This window comes from Limulus polyphemus, unplaced genomic scaffold, assembly GCF_000517525.1.
Source record: "Limulus polyphemus unplaced genomic scaffold, Limulus_polyphemus-2.1.2 Scaffold2005, whole genome shotgun sequence".
NCBI classification, from domain to species: domain Eukaryota; kingdom Metazoa; phylum Arthropoda; class Merostomata; order Xiphosura; family Limulidae; genus Limulus; species Limulus polyphemus.
The window spans coordinates 169,241-184,795 of record NW_013667615.1 but is presented as its reverse complement, the minus strand read 5'-3'; the positions used below and the strand labels follow the sequence as shown (position 1 = coordinate 184,795).

Sequence of the window (15,555 nt, the reverse complement as noted above, 5' to 3'; positions counted from 1 at the left end):
CTACCAGGGCTTTCCCCTTCCTACTGTTTGCTGGATGTCGGTTTGTGGTGGATTATGTGTTGGTTGGGTTGGAAATGAACGAAAGTGCAGACGGATTTGGTACGAGGTGAAAAGGTAGGTGATCCTCTGCCTACCGTGGAACTGTTGTACAATTGCAGATACTGCTAGGTGTTGGATGAAGTTGAACTACCACTACAGTCTGTCATGCTCTAGTCACTCAAAATCTAGGGTTCTATTAATCGACAATATGCATTATGGGATTCCTTCATGTTTTTCCATCTTTTATGGTCGCAACACAGTCATAAAAGAGTGTAGAGTATACCTGGATCAGATGTGATGCAGTCTCCTACTGAAGGGGGATATTTTCTTTTTTGGTTCCACACTTCATGGTCTCTTCCTGAAAAGGGATCATTTTTTTCATCAGCCCTTCACCAGTTCACTGTGGGATTATAGCTATTTTGTGAGCGGAGATAAGATATTGTATCAGAAGTTAACATTTTCCTATACTGAATATGTATTTTTGATATATACTTACTATATACACTTCCCATCCAGCCTCCCCACTTCCAGTGATATGTGGTGTAGGTCTTCTGACCAATCTTGAAGTGATTAAAGAGCACAAATGTGGAGAAGGCACTAGTTACGATCAGGGTTGAGTCATGTTCCTATTGGTGGAGACCTGTTGCATAATCATTTACATATGGATGTGCAGAAGCGAAATGTAGAAGGCTAATGGCGGGCATTGAAAATTTACACCAATAGAGGGCAGTACCAATTGAGAAAAGCTATTTCGTGAGAGGAGGTATCTATCGGAAATACATTTTCAGTTCAGGAGAATATTAACTTTTATAAGGAAATATTTTTTAAAATCCTCAATCTCCTCTAGTATGAGAATTCTGACATTTGCTCTGTAGGTCTTCCCCTACTCTAATTTATGTTGCACATCTCTCTGAAGTAACTGAATTTAATGTAAATTACTCATTATAATGTATATATTTCTCAGGCAAAGAATTTTTTTTTTTTTGCCCTCAAACTTACTTGTTTACAGAGCCATTAAGAAGACTATCAGGCCCACTTGCTACACCCACCTATCGCATCCTCTATTTCACAAATTACCGATAGTTCTCTCTCTAATTTCTTATACTACATTATTTATAACCAATAGAAAGTCAGATTTTTAATATATCAAATGACTATTATATTACATTGTTTTTTATACTGAGAATTGTCTATTTAGCATCCAGTTTGAAACTTTTTCTCACAGTATTCATATTGACAAGTTTAGTGGAATTTTTAAAAACTCTTATTACGTAGTTAGAAAGCCAGAAACACTATAATAGTTATAGGACATTGTTTACTTTGTGAGTGGTGGTATTCCGCATTCTTAGGTGCGTTATTAAATAAAAATTTAGTGTAGTAGTAGTAGTAGTAGTAGTACCATTAGTATAAAAAAAGTAGTCTTAAGTTTCATTGACAGTTGACAGCAGAAAAAAGTGGACCCTGTTAAGAACTTTATTTCTTGTTTTTCAAGTGTATTCATTATTTATTATTATGAAAGTAACTAAATGTAAAAATTAGAAACTTATTATTATGTTAGATAAGGTTAAATTAGGTAAGATAATAAAAATTATTCACAAAGTATTTTTTGTAAGCAGCTTGATATGGTAACATGATCTGCACATTTGCCAGGCAATTTACAACTTGTGTGGCAGGGTTATTAGACAGACTCGGTTCAAAGGGCAATAAAATCAAGTACAAACAGATGTATATTGTTACGAGCTATAAGGTATTTCAAATAAACAGTTGTAGTTTCCTGTTATTATTTCAGTCATTCTAGAAAAAAAAAGGTAATTTATTTCTTCCGTTTTCCTGATCATTACGAGGTCGATCAAATTAACCAAATGAGTATAGAGTTAGGGTAAGGAAAATAATAGATAAAATACAACGTTTTACTGAAAAAAAAAGTTTACATATTTATTTAGGAGGTTTTAGATATTATGCAAATAAAATTTCACAATTCTCAGATAAAGAAAAGTTTTTTTAATATTAACATGAAAATCACTCAGTGCAGTTAACACCTTGACTTCTTATATTCATGGACAAAATTTTAGTAAAACTACTTAATTAACCATTTCAGCATGGGCTGATACATTTTGTATCACTTTAACTGGGGAAGGACATATATGCAAAAAACATACGGTAACTCTAAGAATGCCTCGCATAACCATGTAAGATTTTGTTAAAGTTTATAATTATTTTGTACACAAAGAATGACATTATTTTGTACACAAAAGTGACACTATTTTAATTGCGTCTTTCTAATAAAAATGTTATTTATCCATAGTAGTTATTTATACTCAAATTGTTAAAATAGGTCAAGTGCAAGGTGATTTTCATTTTAAATGTAAAAATACTTTTTTTTGTCTTATAGTTTTCATATTTCATTTGCATAATCTCCAGAACCTTCTAAAAGGATATCAAAGTTTTTTTAAGGTAAATGTTTATATTTTATTTTTTTTATTTTCTCTACCATATCACTAACTCTAGCTATTATTATCAACGTACAATGCAATGAAATAATTAAATATATAAAATAGAAAAAAAATACATACCTTTTAATTTTTTGTATGATACCTTTAAAGATAATTTAAGGTCTTTTCCGTTTCACATATAGTTAATTTTTAATGTTGTATTTTCCTTTCTTGTCCTTTGCCACTTATTATTCATCTCAACACAAGTCAACGGTGCCCTTGAGACAAATTACGGTTTCTTTGGGAGGCATGCGCAACCCTTCGGCAAAATTTGCATTCAGCACATAATATTGTAAGCCTTCAGAAAGGACACAAAGTATGATGTTAATTCAAAAAATATTTAAATCTTTTAATTATGCATTTTAAAACATAAATAATACATAATTAATTAAAATATAATAATAAGGCCTAAATACAATTTAAACTGTGTCTAGCTGTAACATATTTAGGTAAGAAAGAACCGTAAGTGCTATAGTCGATCAAGCAGCCAACAATACTACAGTCAATTACATGTACTCCATGATGACAACTTGATGCCAATTTAAAAATAACCATTGTTAGATTATAGTGTAAAATGAGCTCTTTCTAATGAGTATACATGTGTGTGTAAAATTTACATGTAAGCTATAAAGCTCAAACAAATCTGTTGAATGTGGGCATGACAGCTGTCAGGGGTTGAAAAAATGTATTACTTGTTTCAACTGTATTTATTCAAAGAACTTTGAAATGAAGGTTATGTAAGCATCTTATTGTCTAGACGTACCTCAACTATTATTGTATTATTGAATATACAGAGAGCTGAAATAGAGAATTTTCATAGCTTGTTGGTCATGTGACAATACATCTGAAGTTTTAAGTAGTTTTTAAAGGTTTATTTTGAAATAAAGGACATAAACCTTGGGTAAAATAAAACTTCGAGTCATAACATACATTATTATATTAATTTCACTCACATACACTGACAGTGTTTAATTACATTTTGAATGTAACACAGTGACTTGAGCAGAAAAGCTTTTAGAGGGACTCCCATTGTGAAAGGGTGAAAAAATATGATTTTTTGTGTACAAAAGTCTTGTAATATTTACTGAAAGGTTGTCAAATTTCATGAAGATTCACAAAGCATATTAAAATTTATTACTAAAATAAACTTGAACTCTAATGCAAGTCCAAAACTTATTTTTCATGTACGTTTGTTATTTATTATTATATGTTTTTTAACAAAACTAACTAAAATGTAAACATTAGAAACCTTTTAGGTTAGATAACAAAAAGAAAATGAATAAAAACATTTCTTGAAATCAGCTCAAACTGTATTGTTTGATTGTAACCTGATTTATTACTTATACAAAGTTCTCGCAATGCGGTTAATTTCCTGTCACATATTTAGGTAGAATCTTAGGGGCATTGTAAAGTTATTAAGATTATTAGCAAGCAGGTATGAAAAGGTTAGATTGCTGAGGTTGCTTTCATAAATAATTGTGATTGTCTGTTCTAATCTGCAATCATTCTAGAAAAAAAGTGTTATTGATTTTATTCAGTATTTTTCAGTTGGTCTTTTAATGATTTCACTACAGTTGGTTGTTAAGGTAGAGAAAATGAGAGATAAAATATAAAGTTTTACCCCAAAAATAACTTTTTCTATACATTTAGATGTTTCTAGAAATACTGTAATTGAAATATGAAAACTGAAAGATGAAAAGAAGTAATTTTATTCTTAGCATGAAAATCACTTATCACTCAGACTGACTCAATAAAAGTTTAATAAATTTTTACAGACAAATCTTTAGTAAAGATAGTAAGAATCTGATTTTTTTTAGAACAAACTTATAATGATTACTAAATCCTTGGTAAATTTCATGAGGATACAGTTAGCTCACTCAGAGATATACTTTGATTCATGGTTACAAAATGACCAAGCCTGCAAACAGAGTTTAGCACAGGTTTTGTTGACAGCATGAGTTCAAACTCAACACAGGAAAGCTTTCAGTACTTTAGAAGCAGGTACCTGTTTGAAAATCATTTTAATTATAAAAATGTAAACATTTCTTTTTTTTTTGCCTTTACAGTTTATATACACCATAGAAATGCTTTTGCATATATGCACAGTAATATAACATACTTTCACTTTCTGAACATGTACATGTAACCACTTTTATATGAGTCACACCACAACTTTTATTTTCAAACATTCAGTTCTGCTTACTTTACCATAAACAGGTGAGAGTACTGAACTAAGCACCCAAAACTTTTCAGTAAATTACTTTAAGGTGGTAAAACATTTGTGGAAAATGTTGTTTTCACGATAATCAACCAGTGTAAGAAAAATCTAAAAATTACAAGCACAGAGTATGGAAAGTTCAACTTTCAATCATTCTCACACTGCAGAACACCTTAGTGATTTGTCACTGAAATGTAATTTTTTTAGTACATTATATTACTTGTCTGCTGAACATAAGGCTTCACATTTTTATGACATGTAAATCTTTGAGTGTCAACCTGACTCAAGAACAACGTAAATTTGAATCAAAAATGTCCATTGATCATAATTTCAGTATCATTGTCAAAATATTAGGCCTATTTCTTAAAGACTGGTAAATGGTTAATGTATTGCAAAGTGCATTGTAAGGATAGAATGTACTAGAATTATAAACAACTGGTTTATAAATTTAACTTAATTTTTTCAGTGTTGTAAAAGCAGAGATTCCAGAGCCTTCCAGCGAAGATTCTGAAGGTGTTGGTAAGTTTTGATCTTTATACTTAATGTATTATTTCTGATTCTTATAAACTTGTTTACAGATTTGATTGGCATATAAATAATAAACTTCAGAGCTGTTTCTTTTATGCATGTTGAACCTAAGTCATCAGTCAGAAAAAAATGTTAAGAAGTTTAATTATGCATGTACTTTACAAAATTAGATAGTTTTGGATGTCTTGGTTACAAAATATTGTGCAAAGAAATTATATTAATAGAATGTCCTCACACATTAATCTTAAAAGTAACACAAATATCAAGTGGTTGACTATATCTAGAATGTAATTTTTCAAGAACTTACAGGCCTTTTGATTGGGTGATAAATTACTTCTATAATGGGTTTTAAAGTATATTTTGACAACTTTATTCTACAACACATTTTTTAGAAATACTTTTTTCTTTTTATATGAGGTTTGGTATAATTACACATATAATACATATAATTTAAGGATAAAAAAGAATCTGTTGGTCTATCTAGGTTGCTCCATCCATTAAAATAAAAATAAAACACAGCCATCCTTTATCATACAAATATTTATCAAGCCTTCCCTTAAAACTTTTTGAAGTAACTGCATCTATTACATTTGAAGAAATCCTATTCCAAAGGCCAACCACTGTGTTAGAAAAAATAAAGCTGAAAATTACTCCTACCCTGCCTACTTTTATATTTGGTTTCCCAGTCTTACCATTCTCACCATTAGATATGAAAAAAATGATGCATCAACACTACCAATCCCCATAACAGTTTTAAACACCTCACTCAGATCCTCTCTTTTTTGTTGTCCAAAATAAAACAATTGAATGATGGCCTTTTCATCCCAGGTATCATCCTAGTAGCTCTCCTCCAAACCCTTTCCAACAATTCAATGCTGTTTCTAAGGTAAGGAGCCCAAGACTGAACACAGCACTCCAAATGTGGCCTAACCAATGATCCATATAGTACTGTAATAACCTCTTTAGACTTGTATTTAATATTTCTGTAGAAGAAACTAAAATCCTATTTTTCTTTGGCACTAACAACAGCATATTTCTTGGATGGCTTAAGAGACTGGTCAACCAGAACATCATGATTCTTTTTCTTCCATAACACTGTTAAGGTTATTCCCATCAAAATTATACTCATAATTCAAATTGTGATATCCTGCATGCATTACCTTACATTTATTTTAATTAAAAGCTATTTGCCATTTATTTTCCCAACTCACTAAATAATACAAATCCTTTTGTAAAGAAACATCATCCTCTTTGTAGCAAAGAACACCAGGAACTTTAATATTGTCAGCAAATTTGAAGAATTTATTGACCATTTCTTCATTTATGTCATTCAAAAAGAGCAAAGGTCCTAACACTGAGCCCTGAGGTACCCACTCACAATATTAATCCAGTTTGACTGAACTCCTTTTGTAACAACTCTCTGCTTTCTTCCATCCAGCTAGTGTTCTATCCAATTAGCCAACCCATCCCCCACACCTACAGAGATAACTTTTTTAACAAGCTTTTTATGTGGTACCTTGTCAGATGTTTCCTGAAAATCCAGATACACCTAACCCACTTCTATACCTTCATAAACATAAGCAGTAACCTCTTCAAAGATATGTGTATTTGTGATTGTTTTGAAACTACACCAGTATGCAAGAAGACTGATAATTCTACCTCTCATCTAAATCAGGTTATGTAAGCCTGAATGATCTCTGCCTAGGAGATTTGATTTGTGTTTATGACTACTTCATCTTCATTCCCCTAACTAGTATTCTTGTGTATAAAATAGATTTGAGTCTATTAATATATTTTAAGTTAATTAGTAGAGGTAATTTTATTGAATTGTTTTTGTGTCAGAAAACTAGCATATATCAACAATTAAGTGATAATTTGAGTTCAGAAATGCTACTTATTTCTTGCATCATGAAGAGCTATTACCTTGCATGTAACTGCTGTGTTATTTCCCTTGCATGCCACAAGTCTTGAATAAACTCCTACTTCTACATGTGCATGCATGAGCCTGTGAGGTAATCGTTGTAATGCTGTACCCCTTTACCAATAGGAGGGCAACACAACCTCCATGCACACTAATCCCGGTGAGCACTAGCACATGACCATAGACTCATTCTTGATGAGACAGAAAAATACACCAGAAATGGGGAGGAAGGGTAGGAAGATGGGGGAGAGAGCTGTTGATGATCAAGGTCAACATTTAGGATGCCTTCCTTTACGTTCCCATTTGTCCTTTGCCCCATAATTTTTACCAGTTTGCACACAATGTATGTGTTTTTCAGTTCCTTGCCATTTCTTACAGTCTGACCACAGCCTCTTATATTTTCATGCTGATTGTGTGTTCCTTTGCTTGTCATGTGCATCTTTTGAGCCTTAATTTCCATTATTATATGAATGACTGGCTTCTCCTGGCTCTGTCTAATCAGGATTCAGTAATTGTTACCTGCACTCTTATTCAGGAGTCTTCTAGCCTAGGCTGGCTGGTCAAGCTTTCAAGTCCATTTTGACTCCCACTCGGTATATTGTCCACCAGGGGTTGTTCCTCAACTCCTGTGTGGGGCAGGGCCAACCCTCTCACTTGCAGCTTTGTGCCATGGAAACTTTGGCCTCCAGAACACCTCTCTCTCTCCTTTTCTTCCTGTATAAAAGATTCTATTGTTTCTGGGGACTCTTGCTTCCAATAACCCCTGGTCTCTCATGGTCACTTGCACATGCATCCCACTCAATGGGTTCAGAGGGATTATAGGAACATGTCCCACAATCACTTATCAGCCGTTATATCTCTATGTTCCACTTTATGTGGCTTGATCTCTCCAACACAACCTGAGGTGTACCACTGCCCTTCATCCTGTTTTTCATATTTAAATCAATTCCTTTTTTTCTGTTGGTGGCAGTTCTCAAGGAGCATTCTCTGCAAATCAACATTCTGGAGATGACATTGGCTTATCAGCCTTGCTAAATTCTGTGGTTGCAGTTTTCCAATCATCTTTTGATGATCCATTCGTACAACTCCAGAGGATAATACAGAAAATTATTTTGGGTGGTGGCAATTGAGTGCAAACCATGCAAGTTTCCACTATGCAGAAACTTGCTAAGAATTTGAGCTGGGGTTGTAGGGGGATGCTCAAAGTGAAAGAAAACTAAAAGGATACTTTTAATAAATAAAACCAATAAATACTTTTAAGTATTACGTTTATATGCACCTACTCAGATAGGTTTTGGGATCAGACAAAATACCAAAAAAAATGACAGAGAGAAAAAATCTAAGCAAAGGTTTCATTTGTTTTTATTATTTATTTTTAATTTACATTTTATTGTTTGATTTCTGTCTTTTTTTTTCAAATTTGGTTGCCAAAAATTTTGTGCCCAAAATTGGTAACTGCCTCCCACATTTAGCCCGTATTACCCCCTGAACTCTATATTAATTTCTTACATCAACTGCCAGGTATATACTTCCTCTTGGGACTTGTGCTTTCTCACTCTGGACTTCCTTTACTGGGCCTATGATCACTGAATCTGCCTTACAGCATGCCATGTTCTGGATGTTTTGAATCTGGTGGCGGATCACTTCTCTCATCTGGACAGACTCCTTTCCATGGAGAAGTCCTTTCATCCTTCAGTTAGCTTCAGGTTGATGCTTTTCCAACTCCTCTCAATTCCAAAGTTCTTGTCTTTTGTTTACTCATGCCATACTCAACTGCTCTGGTTGTCGATGCTCTGAGCCAGGATTCATTGAGTCTTTTCCGTTATGCCTATCCTTCTCTTTGCCTCCTTCCCTGGGTACCCTCTATCATTTAAAACATTCCATTTTGTTTTCTTCTGATTACTCCTCTGTATTCAGCTCAGTTTTGGTTCTCCTTCTGCTTCACCTGTGTACCAGAGAAGCTCTTCCTCTCCTTCTTTACAGGTCCCTCCTCCATCAATCTTGGTTGTCCATTTTTTACAACAGGATGTCATGCCTTTGTTTTCAAGTCTGGGATATGTCCAGTCCCCTGCAAGATGCGTGGGTTTTCCTCTTGCTAGGTAATAATCCCTTCCTTTTGCTTTATTTCATGTAACTTGTTGAGGCCTTTTTTTTGTTAATTGCTCACCTTGTCCAGTTCCTCTTTCACTTGGAACCTTCATGTGGTTCTTCAGGCTTATAAATGACCCCACTTTTGAGCTTTTGGCCTCCTACTCCTTATAGCATTTGTCTCTCAAGACACACTTTCTTCTCCATGCTTGTAGTTATCATCATTCAGATACATCTTGGATACCTCATGTACTCTCTATCATAGGGACCAGGTGTTGTTTAATTGCCTAGGTGAGTGATTGGATGTTTTTTACCATTTTTTATCCTTTTATTTCCTCATTGTATGACGGCTTCCATCCTTGTTGTCTTTTGTGTCCTGTAATAGCTGTCCATTGCTACCTTGCTCAGACTGCCCATTTTCCTGGAAACCATCGTTACCTAATTTTACTGTGGCAGACCTTCCCTTGTTGGGACTTGTCCCCTTCCACTTTAACTGGTTGGGTTTGCTAGCTCATCTGTCTCACATATTCTTCCCTCTTTTCATTGCTGGCCCTTGGAGGAGATCTTAAAGACTGATATGTGGACTACACCTGACATATTAATTTTCAATTATTTACATAATTGGGTGGTTTCATGTGTTTCCCTCCCTCATTCTCCAATCTACATGTCATTCATATGTTTCATAGCATCTCTGTGGGTGTACTATTATTTTTGTACACATTCCAACACATTACAAGTTCCTCAAAAACCAAGCATCAAAAAAGTGAACAAGAGAAGGCAAGATTCACCAAATTATATGTTACATGAGAAACTATACTCTGCATTGAAATCTGTTGAGTGGCTGGAATTGTCTCACAGTGAATACTTACCCAAAATTGACATAGAATGAGGAAGAATAGAAAGTGTTAAATCCATCTTCCCTGCTCAGTGTCCACTGTTGAGATTGGGTTTTCTGCAAGACTGCTTTGGCAGTATATAACTATAACTGTCATGGCTGTATCCAAACCTTTTACAAAAAAAAGAATTGTACCAAGTATAATCCTGCTCTTACGCCTGACTTGTGCTTACTATTTTTAGTCATAATAACCCATTGCTATGTCTGTCTGGGAACCCAGATGATTATGGTTCACACATATTCTCCAGCATTCTCCTCAACATTTATCCCCTTCTGTCCTTCTAGAAGAGCATAGGAGAATCCTTACTTCCTGAGTCCCAAGATTTGAGTGCCTTTAGTTTGATTTTCATTGCTACCAAACATGATTGCTCTTTGTTTCTTTGCTTTTGAGTGATGGTAAAGGTATTAAAGTTACCTGCCACTGTCATTGATTTTTAATTGCCATTGAGAAATAAGAGAACAACCTGGCAGCACCATCTCTTTGGCTACTTTAATGTTAACTAATGTGTAAATTTACTATTATTTTATATTGTGTTATATTTCTAACTTATTATTGTGTAACTTTATTTTTGTAATGGTGAATATTGTGTAAAAATTACTGTTTTTACATTGGTAAATTATAATTTGAGTAACTATTTTCTTTATTGTTAAATAAACTATAAATGTTGTTTTTGTACCTTTTTATACTTGTAATGTTACACCTTTTATTTTTCTGAACTTGTTTCCTCATGGAAGTAGTGACAGGCACTGACGTGTCTGGAACCTGCAATGTTTTAATCACGGGACAAATGCTTCTGCAGCATTATATTTTATCCATTTAGTCATTTCAGCCTTTTTAACTATGTGATAAATTACAAATGTAAATGTACTAATCAATTTTCAATGAGCAATACCAAATCCAATCAATTAATTTATAAATATCAGTGAGTTTATTAAGATTACTAGTAACAAAAAAAACTATACATATATATTTTCTTCTACACTGTACTTATGTTACATGGAATAATATTATAACACTCTGTGATTGATTATGTATAAATAGGATGCAGTTGCAATATAGCTTTCAAAAGGTGGAGACTAAAATATTTTGTTTGCATTAATTCAACTAACCTTGGAAAAAAGGCCCACATCCTAAAAGTTCATCTATTTTCTTTCTTAAATGTCCAGAAAATGTAACTATGTTTAAGTAACTGGCAATGTTTTCACATCTTTTAATCTCGTTAGTAAGTTTCCTAATTAGCCCATTCACAGAATATAACTTGGATTGGGACTAACATCAAATCATGTCAAACAAAAAATCAACATTATAATGAATTTTTTTTTTGCATTTTGATTTGCAAAATTAAGAAATTTTTACAATATATATTATAATCCACCAGATTTACTGGAATGTGAAACATATTTGCTTTAGGATATTAAGCTAACGTTAATATTAAATATTTTTGTAATAGATATATTGATAATTATACATGCATATTGAATATACAATATTTTAGGTAAATATTAACAATAATAACTTTATAATTTGATTTTAAATGTGTATAATGTTTTATTTTAAATTCATACATATACTACAAATAAGATTTTCAGGTTCATCAGTAATAGTTATTTTTTCAATGCCAATTTGATACATGTTTTTTATCATTAAATAATGATCTTAGGCCAACTTTTTTTCTTGGATTATGAACAAAGCAGTGGATATTTAGGGTAGGAAGAGGGAATACAAAAATACTGATTTTGTGTCTTACACTTATTATGCTTATCCAAAAACAAAAACTACAGTTTCATAACAAACTTATTTTCATTAAAACAAAGCAAGTAAAATTTTTGCACATGCAACACAAAATGACTAGGATCTGCCTTTATTTACCAAAATAAACACTATTTGGGTACCATATTTAAAAGTGTAATTAAAATTATAAAGATGAAAAGTTTCTCAGTTTTGTATTGTTAGGTTAAGTTGGCATCAACTTGTACACACTCCTTACTTGAACCTTTTTACCAATATGTAGCAACTGCTACATATTGGTTGCACAATTCCTTACTGAGTTTTAAGGATTCTGATATTTTCATTGCTTCCCATTGTGTTTTAATTTAAATACAAACCTGGGGAAGTTTCTTATGTTGTTTTTGGTAGTCTCTGTACCCAGTAATATCAAATGGTTTCGGCCCGGCATGGCCAGGTGGTTAGGGCGCTCGACTCGCAATCTGAGGGTCGTGGGTTCGAATCCCCGTCCCACCAAACATGCTCGCCCTTTCAGCCATGGGGGCATTATAATGTGACGGTCAATCCCACTATTTGTTGGTAAAAGAGTAGCCCAAGAGTTGACGGTGGGTGGTGATGCCTTCCCTCTAGTCTTACACTGCTAAATTAGGAACTGCTAGCACAGATAGCCCTCGTGTAACTTTGTGCAAAATTCAAAACAAACAAACAAATCAAATGGTTTCGGAATGATAATTGATCTTGATGCAAACTTTGAGAGGAATGGCACATCAGTAAGAATTGTGAGAACTTTAGTTGTGAGCTATCACTGTGATGGAAGAAATCCAACTCTATATTTAGCACATTGTTATACATCCTGTCATTTGCATTTTTCTTTTCTCTGCAACAAGACAAGTTATCATGAATGAAGATCATTGAGCAAATTTGGTCGTTTTAAAATTAACACAAACATGTAGTAATATTTTTCTGTGATTATATCGTGTTTTAATTACAAATAAGTGAACCAGATGTTATGGATAAAAACACTATAGAACTACTAAATTTTATTTCTGTGTACACCAGTATATTTTAAGTTATGATTGGAAATGATTGTAAGATTTTTTGGCACACAGCAAAACAAAAAATATTCATGTAGGCCTACACTTATCAAAAAGATCTAATGTAGAGTGTGTTGAAATCAAATTTCAATGTACCAAATAGGTTTATAACTGTATATTTCCAAGCAGTCTATAGATATAATAAACCAGTGATACATATATGATAATGATATGTCAGATAATGTTTTTTTATTTCAATATAACAAAAAAAAATCATATAGAGTCTATTAGGTATCTGCCTGCTGTCTGGGAGATACCCATAATTTTTCTGAGTCTCCATCAGGACTTTAAATGTATTCTCTCCAGATACTTGGTGTTTTATTTTGTCTGCTTTCCCTGCCAGTGTCATAATTATGTATTTGACACTGAATTCACAGGCCACTATGAATAGCATGTCACCAAGAATGTCGAGTGGCACCTCTGTGACTGTTTGAGATGACCCTGGCCGGCCAGGGTCTGCTTGGTATCTGTTGGTTCGGCATATGGATTCATTATCTAATTCTAGTAGGTCTAGTTTACTGAATAAATCCCCAACACTTTTATCTGAATGTTTTGTTTGTTTCACATATTTCCTCCCATTTCCTATCTGGTTACCAAGCCATGCTCCTCCTTCGCTGGAGGCAACCATGTTTGGGCATGTGCTTATACATTCATCCATATCGACAGTTCGATCCAAACTGGACTATCCATTCACATGCCGGATACTGCATATAAGGCAAAAAACAAGCATATGGGATAAACCGAAATCTGTATGCCATATACATTATATTATGAACCATTGATACGGTGGCTGGTTTTTATCGATATTGAATGGATTTTTGTGAGATAAAAAAATCTCCATTGGGAATATAAAAAGTTGTTACAAGCCAGTGGGAATAAAACAAAACAGAAAAAGTAATTTTGTGTGTTTTTTTTTTCAATTTGACATATTTGTCGTCAGCAGGTTCATAATCCCATTTAAAAAAATGTTGGCCTTATTTTATAAGGAATATTATTTCTAAATATTTACTTTTTTACTTCAGGAATTTGTAAATTCCCAAGATCTTCAGCTCTTGTTCCATATATCTTAATTTTAGTTTTTGCTAATTCTATACATTTTTGCTAAAACTATTTAAAGTTTATAGATATATAATTTACATAATAAATATAATTACAATATAGTAAAGGTAGTTGTGATTTTATTCTATCAATATTTGCTAATAAGCCTTATTGGGTAATTTATGTTGCTTCCAAGTATTTTTGTATAAATTTGACAACATTGTTTTCCCAAGACACAGGAATTAAACTAATATCTCTCTTTAATGAACAATTTTTCAAAATATTGATCTCTAACAATGTTGTTCAATTGTTTACATACTACTACTACTACTAACTGTAGTAGTAGTAGTTCATTAAATTTGTCAATGTGTCTCTCACTTGATGTTGTTGGTGAGTGATGAGCTTCCTTGTTCTGAGAGAAATAACTTAATGTGCAGGTGTTAAGAGGCTCTTCAAATTCATGCTTTCACATGCTAAGACCAGGAAGAGTTCTTTTGTTCATTTCAAAAGTCTTGCAAATAGTCAGATACTTTATTTGCAAGTGTGTGTAATTATCAATCTACTCCATGGAAGAACTCAACTGTGACATTTCTAATACACAAACTTTTAAAACATACACAGTGTTATGCAGATAGTGCAATTCCCAGAAATAGCATGTTTATTATGGAAAGTTTGGAAAATTGGAATTTTTTTTATTTCATAGGTGGTATTAAAATTTGTTGCCTATGAGAAGTTTGTTTGGAAAATTTGGGTTTATTTTACCATGCAAACAATATTAACATATTAAGAATATATAATTGTATATACAATTTTAAAAATAGTTTTCTTTCACTACAACTTAAGTGTAGAAATTGAATAATGGCTACATATTACTGTGAAATAGAAAAATTAACATGTTATAATCTTTGTTTTATTAATTTGGATTTTGGTAATTTGTATTAGAAATGTATAATTGAAAAACTTAAATTGTACAAGCTGTTAGACCAAAAACCTAAGAGCAGAAAAGATGCCAAGAAAAAAAAAAATAATGCTGAGAAATGAGGGTGCAAAGAACAATTTTCTAGACAATACATAGAGAAAGCAGAAATGAAGGAACAAAGGCAAAACTTAGAAGAACTGGTTACAAAAGTTATGGAAAAATATCTTAGTTAACATGTTGGCTGGATTTATCCTAATGTTATATTATAAATTAATATTATACTTTATAAAAAAAAACTCAATTTTGTTGTGTAATAGTCACTTTCTAAGTTAATTTTTTTGTCTAAGGCTAGCTTTGCTCTTTCTTGGCCTTTGCTGGCCAATGTTTTTTGTCATTGATAATTTACATCTCATTCCTGGGTCAAATTTTTCCCTCCTTTTTTCTATAATTTCACCATTGGTAATTCTCATATCTGATATTTGTGTTCATATAAAATCATAATTTGATCCAAAAAAGTATATAAATAATGTTAACCTTCACCTACTAGTAATCTCACTAGTCACTGTTTTATATATATATATATATATATATATATAT

General features: G+C 32.6%; 1 protein-coding gene across 1 annotated transcript in view; it reads left to right on the top strand.

The window, feature by feature from the left end:
- The window catches only part of LOC106465632 (INO80 complex subunit B-like), a 69,410-nt gene that overhangs the window by 27,754 nt on the left and 26,101 nt on the right, over nt 1-15,555 (top strand). Inside the window, exon 3 of the mRNA XM_013925866.2 lies at nt 5,216-5,268. Coding sequence (XP_013781320.1) covers nt 5,216-5,268 — 53 coding nt within the window. The remainder of the gene's footprint in view (nt 1-5,215; nt 5,269-15,555) is intronic.